This window comes from Toxorhynchites rutilus, chromosome 3 (genome assembly GCF_029784135.1).
Source record: "Toxorhynchites rutilus septentrionalis strain SRP chromosome 3, ASM2978413v1, whole genome shotgun sequence".
Classification (NCBI taxonomy): domain Eukaryota; kingdom Metazoa; phylum Arthropoda; class Insecta; order Diptera; family Culicidae; genus Toxorhynchites; species Toxorhynchites rutilus.
The window spans coordinates 13,763,917-13,779,059 of record NC_073746.1 but is presented as its reverse complement, the minus strand read 5'-3'; the positions used below and the strand labels follow the sequence as shown (position 1 = coordinate 13,779,059).

At 37.2% G+C, this 15,143-nt stretch overlaps 1 protein-coding gene across 2 annotated transcripts in view; it reads left to right on the top strand.

Annotated features, from left to right (window-relative positions):
* The window catches only part of LOC129779100 (protein turtle), a 111,778-nt gene that overhangs the window by 66,338 nt on the left and 30,297 nt on the right, over nt 1–15,143 (top strand). For both annotated transcript variants that reach the window (XM_055786371.1, XM_055786370.1), the window contains exons 3-4: nt 259–971; nt 12,395–12,522. In XM_055786371.1, the coding sequence (XP_055642346.1) occupies nt 338–971; nt 12,395–12,522 (762 nt within the window). In that variant the 5' untranslated portion in view covers nt 259–337. The remainder of the gene's footprint in view (nt 1–258; nt 972–12,394; nt 12,523–15,143) is intronic.

The window sequence follows — 15,143 nt, the reverse complement described above, 5'->3', positions numbered from 1 at the left end:
ATTTCTTTTATCCTCTGAGTACACACCACGGAAGCTTTAAACTGGCTTCTAACCACTCAAAAACTCGCCCCCTTCCCCATCTTCATTCGTAGACAGGGTTTTAGTGGCCATAAAAGCGAAGCTAACTACACTCATTAACCGATGTTTTTTATGCGCTTTTCATCATCTCAACACTACGGTGTTAATTAGTTTTCCTTTTTTCTCACTCCTGGCTCGCTAACCAGTCTGTTGTTATTTCTTCTTTTTTTCCGCCAACAGGTGACACTGAGACCACCGAAACCAGAGAGAGAGTGCAATGGCGACGATGCGTTAGCATAGTGACTATGGGATCAGAGGCATGGGCATGTGCGTGGACCCTGGGGCTTTCCGGTGGTGTCAGGCATTGAGCCGGTCGCAATCGCTAACCACAACAACACAACCAGCAGCATCAGCATCAACCACAGCCACTTCCTGTGGCACCAGAGCCAGGGAAGCACCTGTACCAACAGTCAGCAGTAGCAGCAGTAGTAGCAACGGCAGTCAGCAAACCAACTGTCGACATGTGTCCAGTTTCCACAATGCGAAGGTACGCCGAAGTTTAAACGCAACAATATTCATCAAGAAGAAGCAACCAGCGGCGGCGGCATCAGCAGCGACTACAAACCAACCAACAGATTCTAAAAGGAAATCAGTTAGCGAAAATACAGGCAGCAACGATTACTTCTTGAACCACTACGGTAATAGTTATAATAGAAGAAGCAGCGGCGGCGGCAGCGGCAACGGTAGCAGTTACAGTAGCATACACACTAGAGAAGCGAATAGCAGTAGCAATTTCGAGAGGGCCCTAGCGCCACGACGGAGAAACCTTAGTCTTAGCACCAACAAATTGAACGAACACTACAGCTGCAGTGCGGCAGCGTTGAACTGGCTGATCTCATCGTTCGTACTACTCCTTTGCATTACTCTATGCACTAGTTCAATTAGTCCTCCTGGTAAGTAGTGATTTTTGTGAAATTTTCATGCTCAGTTAAATATAACTGAGCTTATTAGGATGGTATATATGAAAATGGGACGACGGGAATGTATTATGCGGATAAACAAATTGAAATCATTTGTTTTCCTAGACTCCGCATATTCAGATTACTCCGCATCATTTCACATTAGTTAGCGACTGAAACGCTTTGAAATAGTATTATAAGTTATCGGAGGAAAAATAAAACCGTTTCAAAAATTCAACAAAGACAACAGCCGTGTTATTGATTTATGATGGGCAAATGTTATTTATCATTCAAAAATAACTTCTAGCTATCTCATCATTGCACAGCAAAAGCTGTTTTTGTGCGCTTTTTTATGTGCAATTTTCTTTAGAAAACGAAGAGGGCACATTAGGGTGGCAGCGAAAATGGTCATGTCAAATTTCAAAAACCAACCATGTACATTTTGTTTATTGGTCCAAAAAAATTACCTGTGTAAAGTTTCAGCTCAATCGGACTTGATTTAGCGGTGCCTCAAAGCGCTCAAAGTTTTGATTTTTTGATCCTCGAAAATCTTCCAAGGGGGGAAATTTGGAAAATCGAAATTTTTTTTTCGATGCCAAATGACTTAAAAACGCATAAAACGTCGAGATCTGGTGTTATCTCGAAAAAAAAATTTTGGCCGAAAATCGACTTTTTGGGTTGTAGTTTGAGAGGCAATGAGGGTATGGAAAAAAAAAAATCGAATTTAAAGAACCGACCATATACATTTTGTTTATAGGCCCTAAAAAATGACTCGTTGCAAAATTTCAGCTCAATCGGATATGATTTAAGGGTGCCTCAAAGCGCTCAAAGTTTTGATTTTTTCATCCTCGAAAATCTTCCAAGGGGGGGGAGTAAAGGAAATTTAGAAAATCAATATTTTTTTTCGATGCCAAATGACTTTTTTTTTATAAATTCGTTTATTTTTACAGGCTCAGTTACATAAGTTTAAAGGAGCCGAAATCTTAAATATATTTTTAAAACTATATATATGAACAATTTTCTTAAATCTATGGTTAGTAATGTGGGAAACCGATTACTCGCGGTGAACTCGAGATTAGAAGGGTGACATATTTTTCTCAGGAAAAGGATGGGGTATAAGGAAATTGTAACAATGTTGATAATCACACACACTCAATGCTTAAATCTATTCGTACATCTGTTGTGAATTTACATTTCATTCTCCTGTTTATAGCAAGCGGACCAATTACTCACAAAGGAAGAGATGGAGGGTATAAGGATATAAGGATAATCACACCCGAACATCGATAGATTTAAGGAAAACATATATTTGGGACATGTAATCAAGGTCTAACCGAGCCAACACATCTCTCACCGGCACATTGGGCTGCCTTCCTCTAGCCCGAAGGGAATTCTCTAAATTCGATCTGGCAACAAGATACACCTCACACGATCAAACAACGTGTTCGATGTCGTGGTAACCTCGGCCACAAACGCAGATATTGCTGCCGGCCAGATTGAAACGAAAGAGTAGCGCGTCTAACGAACAGTGATTGGACATGAGTCGGGAGAAGGTGCGAATAAAGTCCCGACTTTTGAACCATGGTTTGAGGCTAACCTTAGGGATAATCGAGTGAAACCACCGGCCCAATTCATCTTCGTTCCATTTGCGTTGCCAGTTAGCGATGGTATTTTTACGGACTAAAGAGTAAAATTCATTGAAGGCGATTTGACGGTGATAAATATCGCCTTCAATTGCACCTACCTTTGCCAATGAGTCAGCCCTCTCATTACCCGGAATTGAGCAATGAGAAGGGACCCACACAAAGGTAATGACATAACAGCGTCTGGATAAAGCACTCAAAATTTCTCGTATTCTCTCAAGGAAGTACGGCGAGTGCTTTTCCGGCCTCACTGAACGGATAGCTTCGACGGAGCTAAGACTATCCGTTACAATGTAATAGTGTTCAACAGGTCGTGAGGCGACGCTGTCCAGCGCCCAGTGTATCGCTGCCAATTCAGCAATATACACTGAGCAAAGAAACTGAAGACTATGGGAGGTGCTGAAAATTTTGTTGAACACTCCAAATCCTGTGAACTCGTTTATAGTGGACCCATCAGTAAAGTACATATTATCACAATTGATACCCCCATACTTTGCATCGAAGATCGTTGGAGCGATCCTCGATCGTTGATAATCTGAATATTAATAGATATCTTGCTTAATGGACAGATCAAAATGTACAGAGGAATTGATGTAGTCAGGAAAACAAACACGGTTGGGAATATACGAAGAAGGATCAACCTGCATGGAGATGAATTCATGATATGGGCTCATGAATCCAGAGTGAGAATTTAGCTCGATCAGCTGCTCAAAATTTCCGATCACCAATGGGTTCATAACCTTACACCGGATGAGGAACCGAAGAGATAATAAATTGAAGCGATCTTTTAGTGGGACTACGCCTGCCAAAACCTCGAGGCTCATGGTATGCGTTGAGGGCATACATCCCAACGCAATACGGAGACAAAGATACTGAATTCGCTCGAGTTTAATTAAGTGTGTTTTGGCAGCTGATTGAAAACAGAAACTGCCATACTCCATCACTGAGAGAATAGTTGTTCTATACAACATTATAAGATCTTCGGGATGGGCTCCCCACCAGGTGCCGGTAATTGTACGGAGAAAGTTTATTCTTTGTTGACATTTTTTTCTCAGATACCTAATATGGGCCCCCCAAGTACATTTGGAGTCGAACCAAACCCCAAGATACTTGAATGACATAGCATGAGTGATCGGTTTAACCAAAAGTTGAAGCTTTGGTTTTGCTGGTCTATGCTTCCTAGAAAAAACCACCATCTCTGTTTTCTCCGTGGAGAATTCGATCCCTAGCCCAATGGCCCAGGTTGAAAAATTGTTCAAAGTATCTTGTAAGGGTTCTTGTAGGTCGGATTCTGTTGATCCTACGACAGAGACCACTCCATCATCTGCAAGTTGTCTTAGGCTGCGATTTTGTGTAAGGCAATTGTCGATATCGCTAACATAGAAGTTGTACAAAAGGGGGCTTAAACATGAGCCCTGGGGGAGGCCCATGTAAGAGACCCGACTTACTGCCGAATCTCCGTGAGAAAAGTTCAAATGCTTCTCACAAAGCAAGTTATATAACATATTATTCAAACCAAATGACTTGAAAACGCATAAAACGTCGAGGTGGTGTTATCTCGAAACAAAATTTTTGGCCGAAAATCAACTTTTTGGGACTTAGCCTGAGTGGCGAAAAAATCTAAACATTGAGTGCTTTGATGCACCCCTAAATCTTGTCCAATTAAGCAAAAATTTTGCACAGGTCATTTTTTTTTTGGGCCAATAAACAAAATGTATATGGTCGGTTCTTTAAATTCGATAATTTTTTTTCCATACCCTCATTGCCTTTCAGACTAAGACCCAAAAAGTCGATTTTCAGCCAAAAATTCTTTTTTAGAGATGACACCAGATCTCGACGTTTCATGCATTTTTAAGTCATTTGGCATCGAAAAAAAACTTTGAGCGCTTTGAGGCACTCCTAAATCATGTCCGATTGAGCTGAAACTTTGCACAGATATTTTTTTTGGGCCAATAAACAAAATGTACATGGTCGGTTTTTGAAATTCGATTCGAATTTTTTTCCATACATCCATTGCCACCCTAGGGCACATGTCTCAACGTATAGAAGGAAAACAAAACGAAAGCAAACGTTGATCACGAATGGAATCATCAGGATTTGGGATATTTACTCATGGATACTTTTTATGCGGTCCCTATCCATCGCATAAAAAGAATATTATACAGTTGAATCCGCTTATTGCCAGTCCAATTGTTCAATGACGTGAAAACACCTGACCTTTTGCGGTATTTGAATAAACTTTCTAAATTTTTCATACTTAAATTGTACTTGTAGACGAAATCATTTAAAAATAATAGTTTTTTGTGGCTTTTGAGGTTTCGATACCAAAGAAGCATTTATGTGCATTTCCAGGCACAGTAAAACTTTAATTGATCATATTTATTCCAATTTTGATACTATTTACACAGTCACGGATACCAATTTGAAAATAACCGATCATGAGACTTTAATTATCAATATTGTAGATAATCTCGTGGTAAATGAAGATGTTGTGAAATTAAAATGCTGGAGGAAATATTCGAAGCATGCTGTTTCGAATCTCGTAGTGAGAAGCCTGGATTTTCCATTCGAGGTCGGTAATTTAGATGAATCATCAGCTGTTCTAACTAATACCTTGAAAGAGTGTACAAATCGGCTTGTTACGCAAAAATTTGTTCCTATGAAAAACTCGAACAGCTGGTACAATTTGGATCTTTTACGCCTTAAACGTGAGAGAGACAGATGGTACAAGAAATTTTGTAGAACAAATGATGGAAATCATTGGAATATGTACACAAACGCGCGCAATATATATTCACAGTCGATTAAGAAAACTCGTTGTGAATATATTCAGAGGAAGATTGATCTGCATCAAAGCAACAGCAAAGAGTTATGGAACATTTTATTAAAACCTAGTAATAGCAAACCGCGGTCCATAACTTTTAATGGCACACTTGAACAGTCTGAACAGGCTATAGCATCTAAGTTTAACGATTATTTTGTCAATAGTGTTTCATTGATCAATCAGTCCATTGAATTGGTTGATGAACCTGATGAAATAAAACAGCCGGTTAACAGTAGTTGTAGATTTGAAAGTTTTCACCCAATTACATTAAATGAACTTAGAACTATTTGCTTTTCTTTAGGAAAAACGGCTGGAGTGGATAATGTCAATGCTAGAGTTATTCAAGATTGCTTTCATGTCATCGATCACATCTTGCTGGACCTTATTAATAAATCTTTGCTAACTGGGCATGTGCCTAAGGTGTGGAAGGAATCTTCAATAGTTCCAATTCAAAAGGTTGCTGGAACGATTAAAGCCGAAGAGTTTCGTCCCATCAATATGTTGCACACGCTAGAGAAAATATTAGGAGTAGTCGTTAAAGGCCAGCTGCTGGAATATTTAAATTGCAATGCTTTGCTAATACCAGAACAATCGGGATATCGGGAAGGTCATTCCTGTAAAACCGCATTGAACTTGGTATTAGCAAAATGGAAAGAGAAACTAGAGTGCAAAAAGAATATCATTGCTGTTTTTTTGGATCTAAAACGCGCTTTCGAAACAATTTCTAGGCCCTTGTTGTTGAACACGATTAAGCACTTTGGATTTACGAGTACTGCATATAAATGGTTCGAAAGCTATTTAAATGACAGAACTCAACGGACTATTTTTAATGATACAATTTCGAATCCCCTAGGGAATAATCTTGGAGTACCTCAGGGAAGTGTATTAGGGCCCCTTTTATTTATTATGTATATCAATGACATGCGAAGAGTTTTACGATTTTGTGATATCAATCTTTTTGCAGATGATACTGTGTTATTCATTGCAGCTAATGATTTAGATCAGGTCGTTTTACATTTGAATGGAGATTTACATTCTTTAAGTAGATGGTTGAAGTATAAGCAATTGAAATTGAACATAAGTAAAACTAAATATATGGTAATCTCGCGAAATCGTTTAAATGAAAACGTCTCCATCGTTATTGATAATGAGACTATTGATCGAGTTCGGGACATTAAATATCTTGGCGTGATTATTGATGACAAACTCAAGTTCAACACTCACATTGACAATGTCATCAAGAAAATTGCCAAGAAGTATGGAATCTTATGTCGATTGAAAAACGATTTAACTATTTGCAGCAAAATACAGCTATACAAATCAATCATCTCTCCTCATTTAGACTTTTGCTCTTCCATTTTATTTTTAGCCAATGACACACAAAGATTACAGCGCTTGCAAAACAAAATAATGCGGTTGATTCTAAAATGTAACAGATTCACTTCCTCATCTTTAATGTTGGACGCTCTGCAATGGTTATCCGTGAAGCAAAGAATTGTTTATTTAACTATGGTGTTCATTTTTAAAGTAATCAACGGTTTGCTGCCTCGATATTTGTGTGATCGAGTTGAAAGAGGAAGTGACTTTCATAGTTATAACACTAGAAACGCGAATGAAATAAGAACACCTAATTTCTTGTCATGTGCTTCACAAAATTCGTTGTACTTCAAAGGAATAAATGTGTTCAACTCGATGCCAAGACATATTAAATGCGCAACAACACTTACATAATTTAAGAGGCACTGTATTTCACATGTAAAAGCTGTGTTCTCTTAACAGCTGAACGAGTTTTTGTTTATTTTTATGACGAAGATCTTTACTGACGAAGTTATATACGAACGGATAATTTAATGTTGACAATTTTTTGCAGTTTGTTTTCAATATTTTCAATGAATCTGACGAAGTTTTTTTTTTGAACGGATTATATTATGTAGATTATTTAATTTTTTTTTTTAAATCATCTTTTTTTAAATTTATTATTGATCTCTATTATGTCTGTCATGATCTTGGTGATGATGGACTATTTTTACTTTTATTTTGTCGTTCTTATAGTTGTATTAGTTTAAAAAAAAATAAAAGTAGTCTACAAAAGTTTGAGCGTCGCGCGCGAGACACAGATATAAAGGATATTAATTTGAAAGTTTTTTTTAAAGTGCCGGTCTAGGAATTTTTCGTAAAGGAAATTTTCTCGATTTCTCTGAATGAGGGTATTCACAGTCAATCTAAAACAAGGCTGGCGGTTGGACTTGTGCTCTGGTGGACCACTTGGCTGCAAGGGCCTCGTCGGGACCGTATCGGCTCTGTGGCGGACATGACTGAGTATTGGCTTTTTTGGACATTGCAATTTTTTGAACTTATATCTGTAAATAAAATCTGTTCGTTTTTCATGTTTGCTAAACTGATTTCAATGTTGAAAAAAAATAAATTATCTTTTAGATAACTCGTCTTGCTCAAACCTCTGTAGGGGAAGGAGGCGGGACCATCATCATCATCATCATCATCATCTATTTGTTCATGACATTTCTAGCTGTTTATAACACTTTTAAAAAAATCGTCGGAGCTGAGCCATTTTGTGGATTATCATCATCCTGTCTGAAATCAGAGCTCAAATCCTGGGAAATACGGATGGTAAATGTCGTTTCTGCAATTTTGATGCTGAAACTTCGGAACATTTACTGTGTCAAGGCAGGGCATTGATTTAGCAAAAATTGCGGATTCTTGGAAAGGGCATTCTTTTGCCTATCGAGATATAGTCCGCTGAACCAAAAAAGGTAAGGAACTTCATAAAAGAAGTAATACCTTCTTTGGGGGAGATGCAAATCCTTGTGCGAGTGATGGAACGAACTGACAGCGCATATATAGTAAACTGGAGTGCACCACAATAGATCAAATCAGTGGTCGCAGGAGTTAAATGCTCATACAGAAAAAGAACATCTTTCAAAAGCTGAAACTTTTTCTACATAACATATCAAAATTTCAGAAAAGAATGTAGTTTTCATTTTTGAGATTTTCTGCTCGTGCTGCTGATATGGCCGAGCATGTCTATTTTTTTAAATTTTCGATCTTTTATCAGTAAATGGAAGATATTTTGATCAACTTTCTAGAAAATATATAACTGTATATCAAAATTCGACTCTTAAGCAAAACATTTTGATGTAAAACTACGTCTTTCCGTAAGGGTGCCGAATTATAAAAATGGTCACGTTCTTATGAAACAGTTCCAAAGCGAATGATTATTTTTGCAGCGATCGACCCAGTGCACAATGGTCCAGGAGATGAATTTAAGTGGAAATTAGCATTTAGAGCTTGACAGTTATTATCTCGACAAAAACTGTCTTAGACAAAGTTGTTACTCATGATAGAGCGCTCGTTTTTATGTTGTCAAAAACAGGGTGACCAAAATTGTCGATGAAATAAAAAATCTAACTTTCTTATCTTTATAGATAGAGGTAAACATAGTTCGACAATGTTGTAGCTCCAATTATTTGAGACATATTTGTAGAACGCAGTTGCAACGTAAGCTTCGCCTTTTGCTTTTTGTATGAATATAAATCCATCCGCTATTTGTATTCTCATTCATCAGTTGTCCAGCTAACGACCAGATGGCAGCCGCAGCGAGGCTTTCCAAATGATTTTTCTCGAGGTCTAGCGTCATGTTTAGCATTCCGAATTGGCTTGTCTCAAAGCTAGAGGCAAATGAACTTGGAAAGTGTAAATCCTCTGAGATTCAAAACATCGCCATTTGTATTCTGTTCTTGGTTTAGCAAGCGAGCAGGCAACATCCACATGATGAAGAATTGATCGACGTGAAGTCTGAGAGTGGAACCGCCATGGAGGATAAATAGTTTGCTGTGAATGCAAGATGCAATGTTGATTCTTTTTTGATTTTTTTTTCTTAAATCCCAGGTGAAACGATGAAAAGAATGCACCGCATCGCTTTTCAAATCGTCATACGGAGAGTGTTTGTGTATTATTGAATCATTCGTGCGTATTATTGTTTTTAAGCCTTGTCAATGTAGAAAGAAGAAAAAATATGAATAATATTTCACCAATATCTGATTAACGGTTACGATCCTTTTGTAATGTCCGACCGAGCTTTAGCAAGCGTCTGACGGCATACACGGTTAATTTTCGTTGGAAATACAATACCGCGCCACAATATTTCTAGCCTACAACAGGAACCCAAAATATATACATACTCCAAATACGAACCGTGAACTCATCCACAATCTACAAATGAGAGAGGAACAAATTCATTTTACAATGATGTGGAGCAGCATTCTCATATTCTGCGGTTCCTTCAAATCAGCCAAATGCTTCTCTAGGTGTAAGGTAAATGATTTTGGTTTGTCCAGTCGAAAATATGATCATGGTTTGCCCACTTTTTTGAATGCTCTAATTCAGCGCTCCTGTGTCAAATAAGGCCTTCGAATGTTTCGAAACATATTGAAAAAACACATGAAATTGCCTTTTACATGATTTATAGTAGTTTGATAGTATATTTTTACGAAATCACATGTTTTAAAGGATTATAAAATACACCTTCTATTTGTGTCAATGCGCCCCTCATTCGAGCTAACTTTTAATCGATCACCAGATGATTATTTGGCACGTATTCAGACCTTTTCTGGATTACAACACTTATAAATATTGTAAATATCATGCTTGCTCACCATTTGTATCGGATTTACATAGCTAAACCATTAAATTAACGCATTTTGATGAACTCAATTCTGATCATGAGTTGTCCAATTCAATAATGTTGTTTTGTCCGAATGATTTCTATGGCAACCGCTTGGCGCGCTGCAGTTTGTTTATGTTTGTTTATGGTGTGCTTCGGGCATAGCAGAAGTATGGTTTTTCTGTGCTGATTGTGTTGAGGTGAACACTTCTAAAATGACCAAGAAAAGGCAATATTCTGAAGAAAGCCTAAATTATGAATGAATCAATATGATGACAGTAAACTCAAGCAATGATAAATGCAACATCATAATTGTGAATTCGAATGTTTTCATTCAAAAATGGAGATTTCTAAAACCGGACAAACCATGATCATTTTTTTGGGCAAACCATGATCAGAGGTGGTCAAACCATAATCATAATTCTTCTTTAAGGAAAATCGTAAAAAAACATAAAAATTTTAATAATTTCAACACCTTATGGTAGTATTAGCAACTAGAGACTTGGGGCTTTTCAACAAACCCAAACTCGTATCGATTATGTGTGATTTTCATGAAGAAAAATCGATTTGCATTTACTAGTTGCGTAAAAACACCCCAAATTGGACAAACCAAGATCATTTACCCTACTAGATACCCCTATCTGTCAGTTCGAGAAAGACATGTCGGTGACCAATTTATCACCATCAAACCACTGTTTGATTGCTCAAGCGATGTTGTTTCTAGGGTCAATCCAAACACTGTATTCAACAAGATTTTTTTTCAATTGAACGAAATTTGCTGCATACCCTTGATTTTTTTTTTCGTCATTTTTGTAACAATTCGCTTTATGTGACAATTTTAATTATTAACTCTTCATCGTTAATAATTTCTTAATTATAATCCAAGGCTATCTAGAGCAAATTGAATGCTTGATGTAATGGAAATAACAAATCATATCTATTTTTAGTTTTCAGCCCACATTTTGCAAAAATCTTTTTAAATAAATTGAAATAAGTAGAAGAACCCAGAAGACAACACATAAGTTGTACAACAATTCTTTCTTCTCTGATTTCTCAGTACATCAATTAGTGAAAACTAAATAAGTTAATGATTTTTCAATGTGTTTTGGCTCGAAACTAAGCGTTCCCGAGTTTAAATCCTTTGCATCCTAATGGGAAAGGGTTACACCATTCTGGATTCTTGAAAAATATTTTATCCGCCATTATACGAAAAAAAATCCAATGAATCTATATAAATAAACATGATTTGGTGTACGCTCTTCACGATTTAACTCAAAAACGGAGCTTCGGATTTAAACAGTCAGTATCATGTTTGATGCGACTTAGTCTGCGTCAGGTTTATTTGTCAAAAAAGAAATTATATTCCGCGAGTATAGATCACGCACATAAAAATAATTTCTGTGGGAACTTGAATGTTCGAGAAATCAATCAAAATTAATTGTGGGTGGGACGATTGCTGATTACTGGCATTCGATTTAGAAACATATTTGCTTGAAGTAAGGAGGTAATACATTGGGTTTAAAGGAAGTTCCATGATTTCGATCTGGCGATAATATATACATCGCATGGCCTAACAACACGGTCGATTTTGCGGTGATTTTGACCACAAATCCACACATTTTAGCGACAGAATTCTGACGGACTAAACGATAGAATTCATTAAAAAGTCCAAAAATCCTTTCATAGCTTTGTGTTGGGAAAGATCGTTTCATGACTCGTTCAATGATGAATGTAATGAATTAAGTTGAATTAGCTAGTAGGACGATCATGTGGCAACACCACTGACCCAACCTTTTGAACAATGAGTTTTGAGTCAGCATTTCGATCAACTGCAGTTTTTAGGTTAGCATTCATTATGACAGTTGACCTCCATGGTTATCTTCACTGATATCAAAATTTGCCTGCTTCCCAAAAATTCTTTTGGTGGCTATCTGACTAGTTATAATTTTTAATTATAACTAGTCGGATAGAACTTTTAGCTTTAGAACGTTTGATCCCTTTAATAATCCTTGAATCTAAACAGATAGTTGCAAAAGATTTCATTCTCCTACCTGGGTTTCTTTAAACAGGTAAAACAAATGTAATCGTCTCTGAGGTATAGAAGACACTACTGGCGCATAAATTAACGCATTATTTCAAACAGTGGGTCTCTTCTAAGCTTCAAATAGAAACCTTTTATTTCATGATTTTAGTTCTCCATAATATGTTGGGCAATTCGTTTGCCTGTATCTGTAATACTCTAACATTTTTTCTCTATGTTCATTTTCAGCCCCCCAGGATGCTGTTCACATTACCGCCATTCTTGGCGAGAGCGTTGTGTTCAACTGTCACGTCGAGTTCCCCGGCGATCATCCCGTTCCCTATGTCTTGCAATGGGAGAAGAAGGTGAGCGAAACGGTACGCTATCAACTCAACTCTCTACTCCTAATCAATTTCTCCAGTTTTTTTTCTCCATACGATATACCATACACACACTCGTGCATAAGTGCGCAGCAAGCGCCAAGTCTGCGATCAAATGTTCAATTCCCAAAGCGTTAGTTTAGAGTAATGTAAAAAAGCATAAACATAAACGCAATAAAATGAAATTGAAAGATTCACGCTTCGAACAGACAAATTTGTTCAAAAGTTTTGTAGCCTAAGTATTACAGTTAACCGCTTTCTGCTCCTGTTTTAACTATCTTAATATATTATACTATAATCATCTGTTTCGAATTTAGCAATCGATTAGCTTGAGTTCCAATATATATCTTTACTATGAAGTCGAGATCTTAGGCATTACTCTGAATGTGTCGATATCGATTGCGTATGCGTGTGTTAATTTATGGCTTCACTCGTATTCTTTTATTTATCAATATCTTCGCCTCTAAGCAAACTCAGATATGGTCGAATTTTGCTAGGAAACATGTTACCGATTTCATAAAGGAATTTTATTCCGGATACTTTGGCAGACCAATCCCACGATAAACGAATCGATTATCGTAACAAACAATCGAAGAAAGTATTTCGATACAACTCAATAAACAACAGGAACGGGTGGCACAACATAAACAACGACAGAACTTCAACAAGCAGAATGTGGAATAAAGTTCGATTTCCGGACGTGTAACAGCATTGTTCGAAGGCGACGGCGGTGGCGGCGGTAGGAAAGGTGGAAATAAACGTAAGAGACGAAACCGCAAGAAAATATGTTCCAGGTCAGATACAGGAAATCGGACGTGGTCTCCATGGCTCGGCATTTTGCTTGTATGCTTCACTGGTGATAACTGGAAGAAGGAACGAAGAGTAAAAAACAGTGCATTGTTATCGTCGTGTGCAAAAACTGACAGAGCTTGTGACGTTTTGGTGCGGTTCAGCCCTCTGCAGATGGCCCTTGCGGTGTGGCATATCAATTTGCACGGAAGACGATACTTTGCTTGCAGTCGCTCACTCACTCACTCTCGATTGTGGGAACGGAGGAAAGTTTTCCGACAATTCTAGACTTTCTATCGGGGATTGACACGAGGCAGGCCAAAGGAAACGCGGTATTTGCGGAACAACGAAACCTTTGAAGTGAGCAACGTTAAGCTGCATGTTGGACAGGAGGAATTTATGAATAATCATTCCAGAATCGGATAATTATGGATTATGGATAGTTAGACCGATTGTTAATTCCACTCAGGTATAACGAGCGGATAATTGTTGCTGTAGCGCGCTCGTGGGATGGAAGGAAGAACAAGAACAGACAAAACAAATAAGAAAGTATCGGAATGATATTGAGGTGTGGATTTTGTCCTAGATTTTCGCATTATTGGGTTCATCTCTGTCGATTGATTGTCTAAGTGGTGTCAAAACAGATTAACATCGTTACTCTGAACAAATCTTTTTGCTATTTGAATACCTGAATAACAAATTTTTAAATATCGTTTATCGAAAAAATATAATTGTAATGAACATATATTCTGTCAAATATATACCGGGAATCTGTGTTATTTATTATTTAAATTTATATTATCACCTTCAAAATAGGATCCTTCTAAAACAAAACAGTTTTTCTAACGAGAAATTCAGTCATCGAAACAAGTTTTATAGCTGTATTCATGAACTGCCTTCAGTTCAAGCAACGAATTCGTTTTTATGTCTTCATGTATGAACATGGGATCAGAGTTTGACGGTTCAAGTCACCGTCACCCTTGATTGAGATGAAATTTTTAATAAATTCGAGCTCTTCTGGCACTAGCCGTGCTGCGACTTTCCTCATGTCCAATTATCATTCAAAACATGACGAAAGGTCTCGCGAGTGACATTTAATTCACATGTCATCTCTCTCAGACATAAAAGACGATTTTTGAGCACCATTCTTTTTATATTGTCGATGTTTTCATCAGTTGAAGAAATGGATGCTCGTCCATGATGTGGCAAATCCCTCATCTCTTCTCGGCCGTCTTTGAATATTTCTATTCATACACCAGTGTTTTCGGCATACAGTATGCAAAAAAAAAGACTATCAACCACCAGTGAAAAATTATATTTCTTCCAAAAAACCCACCAGAAAATTAAAACACGGTAAAAATCATGCGAGTTCAAAATAACAAATTGTAACAGATTGTATCTAAGACACGACCGTATTTTCGACGTAGAATTACGGAATTATATTATTCAATCAACTTGAAATAATATTGGATGTTGTCACGTGCAATATTATTTCAGAATGCATGGAAATTTTTGAAATAACTTTTTAGTTTGTTTAGTTATTTTTACTTCTTCAGTAGTAAAAAAAAAACATTTGAAATTTGAACAATTTGAATCTGCCTTCGGGCCTGGTAAACTAATAGAGAATAATATGCCGCCCTAAATGGATATCGCTACCAGACGTCGACCCTATAGATCTACCTATTAGCTATAGACATTAGGGTACCGATGAATGTATGGGAAAAAATCGACCCTAAAATTTGTGGCGCAATGAAATCAAAATTTTATTGTTTTGAAAATCGAAAAATCATCCAATACCCATACGTCAAGATCTACTGTCATTTAAAAAA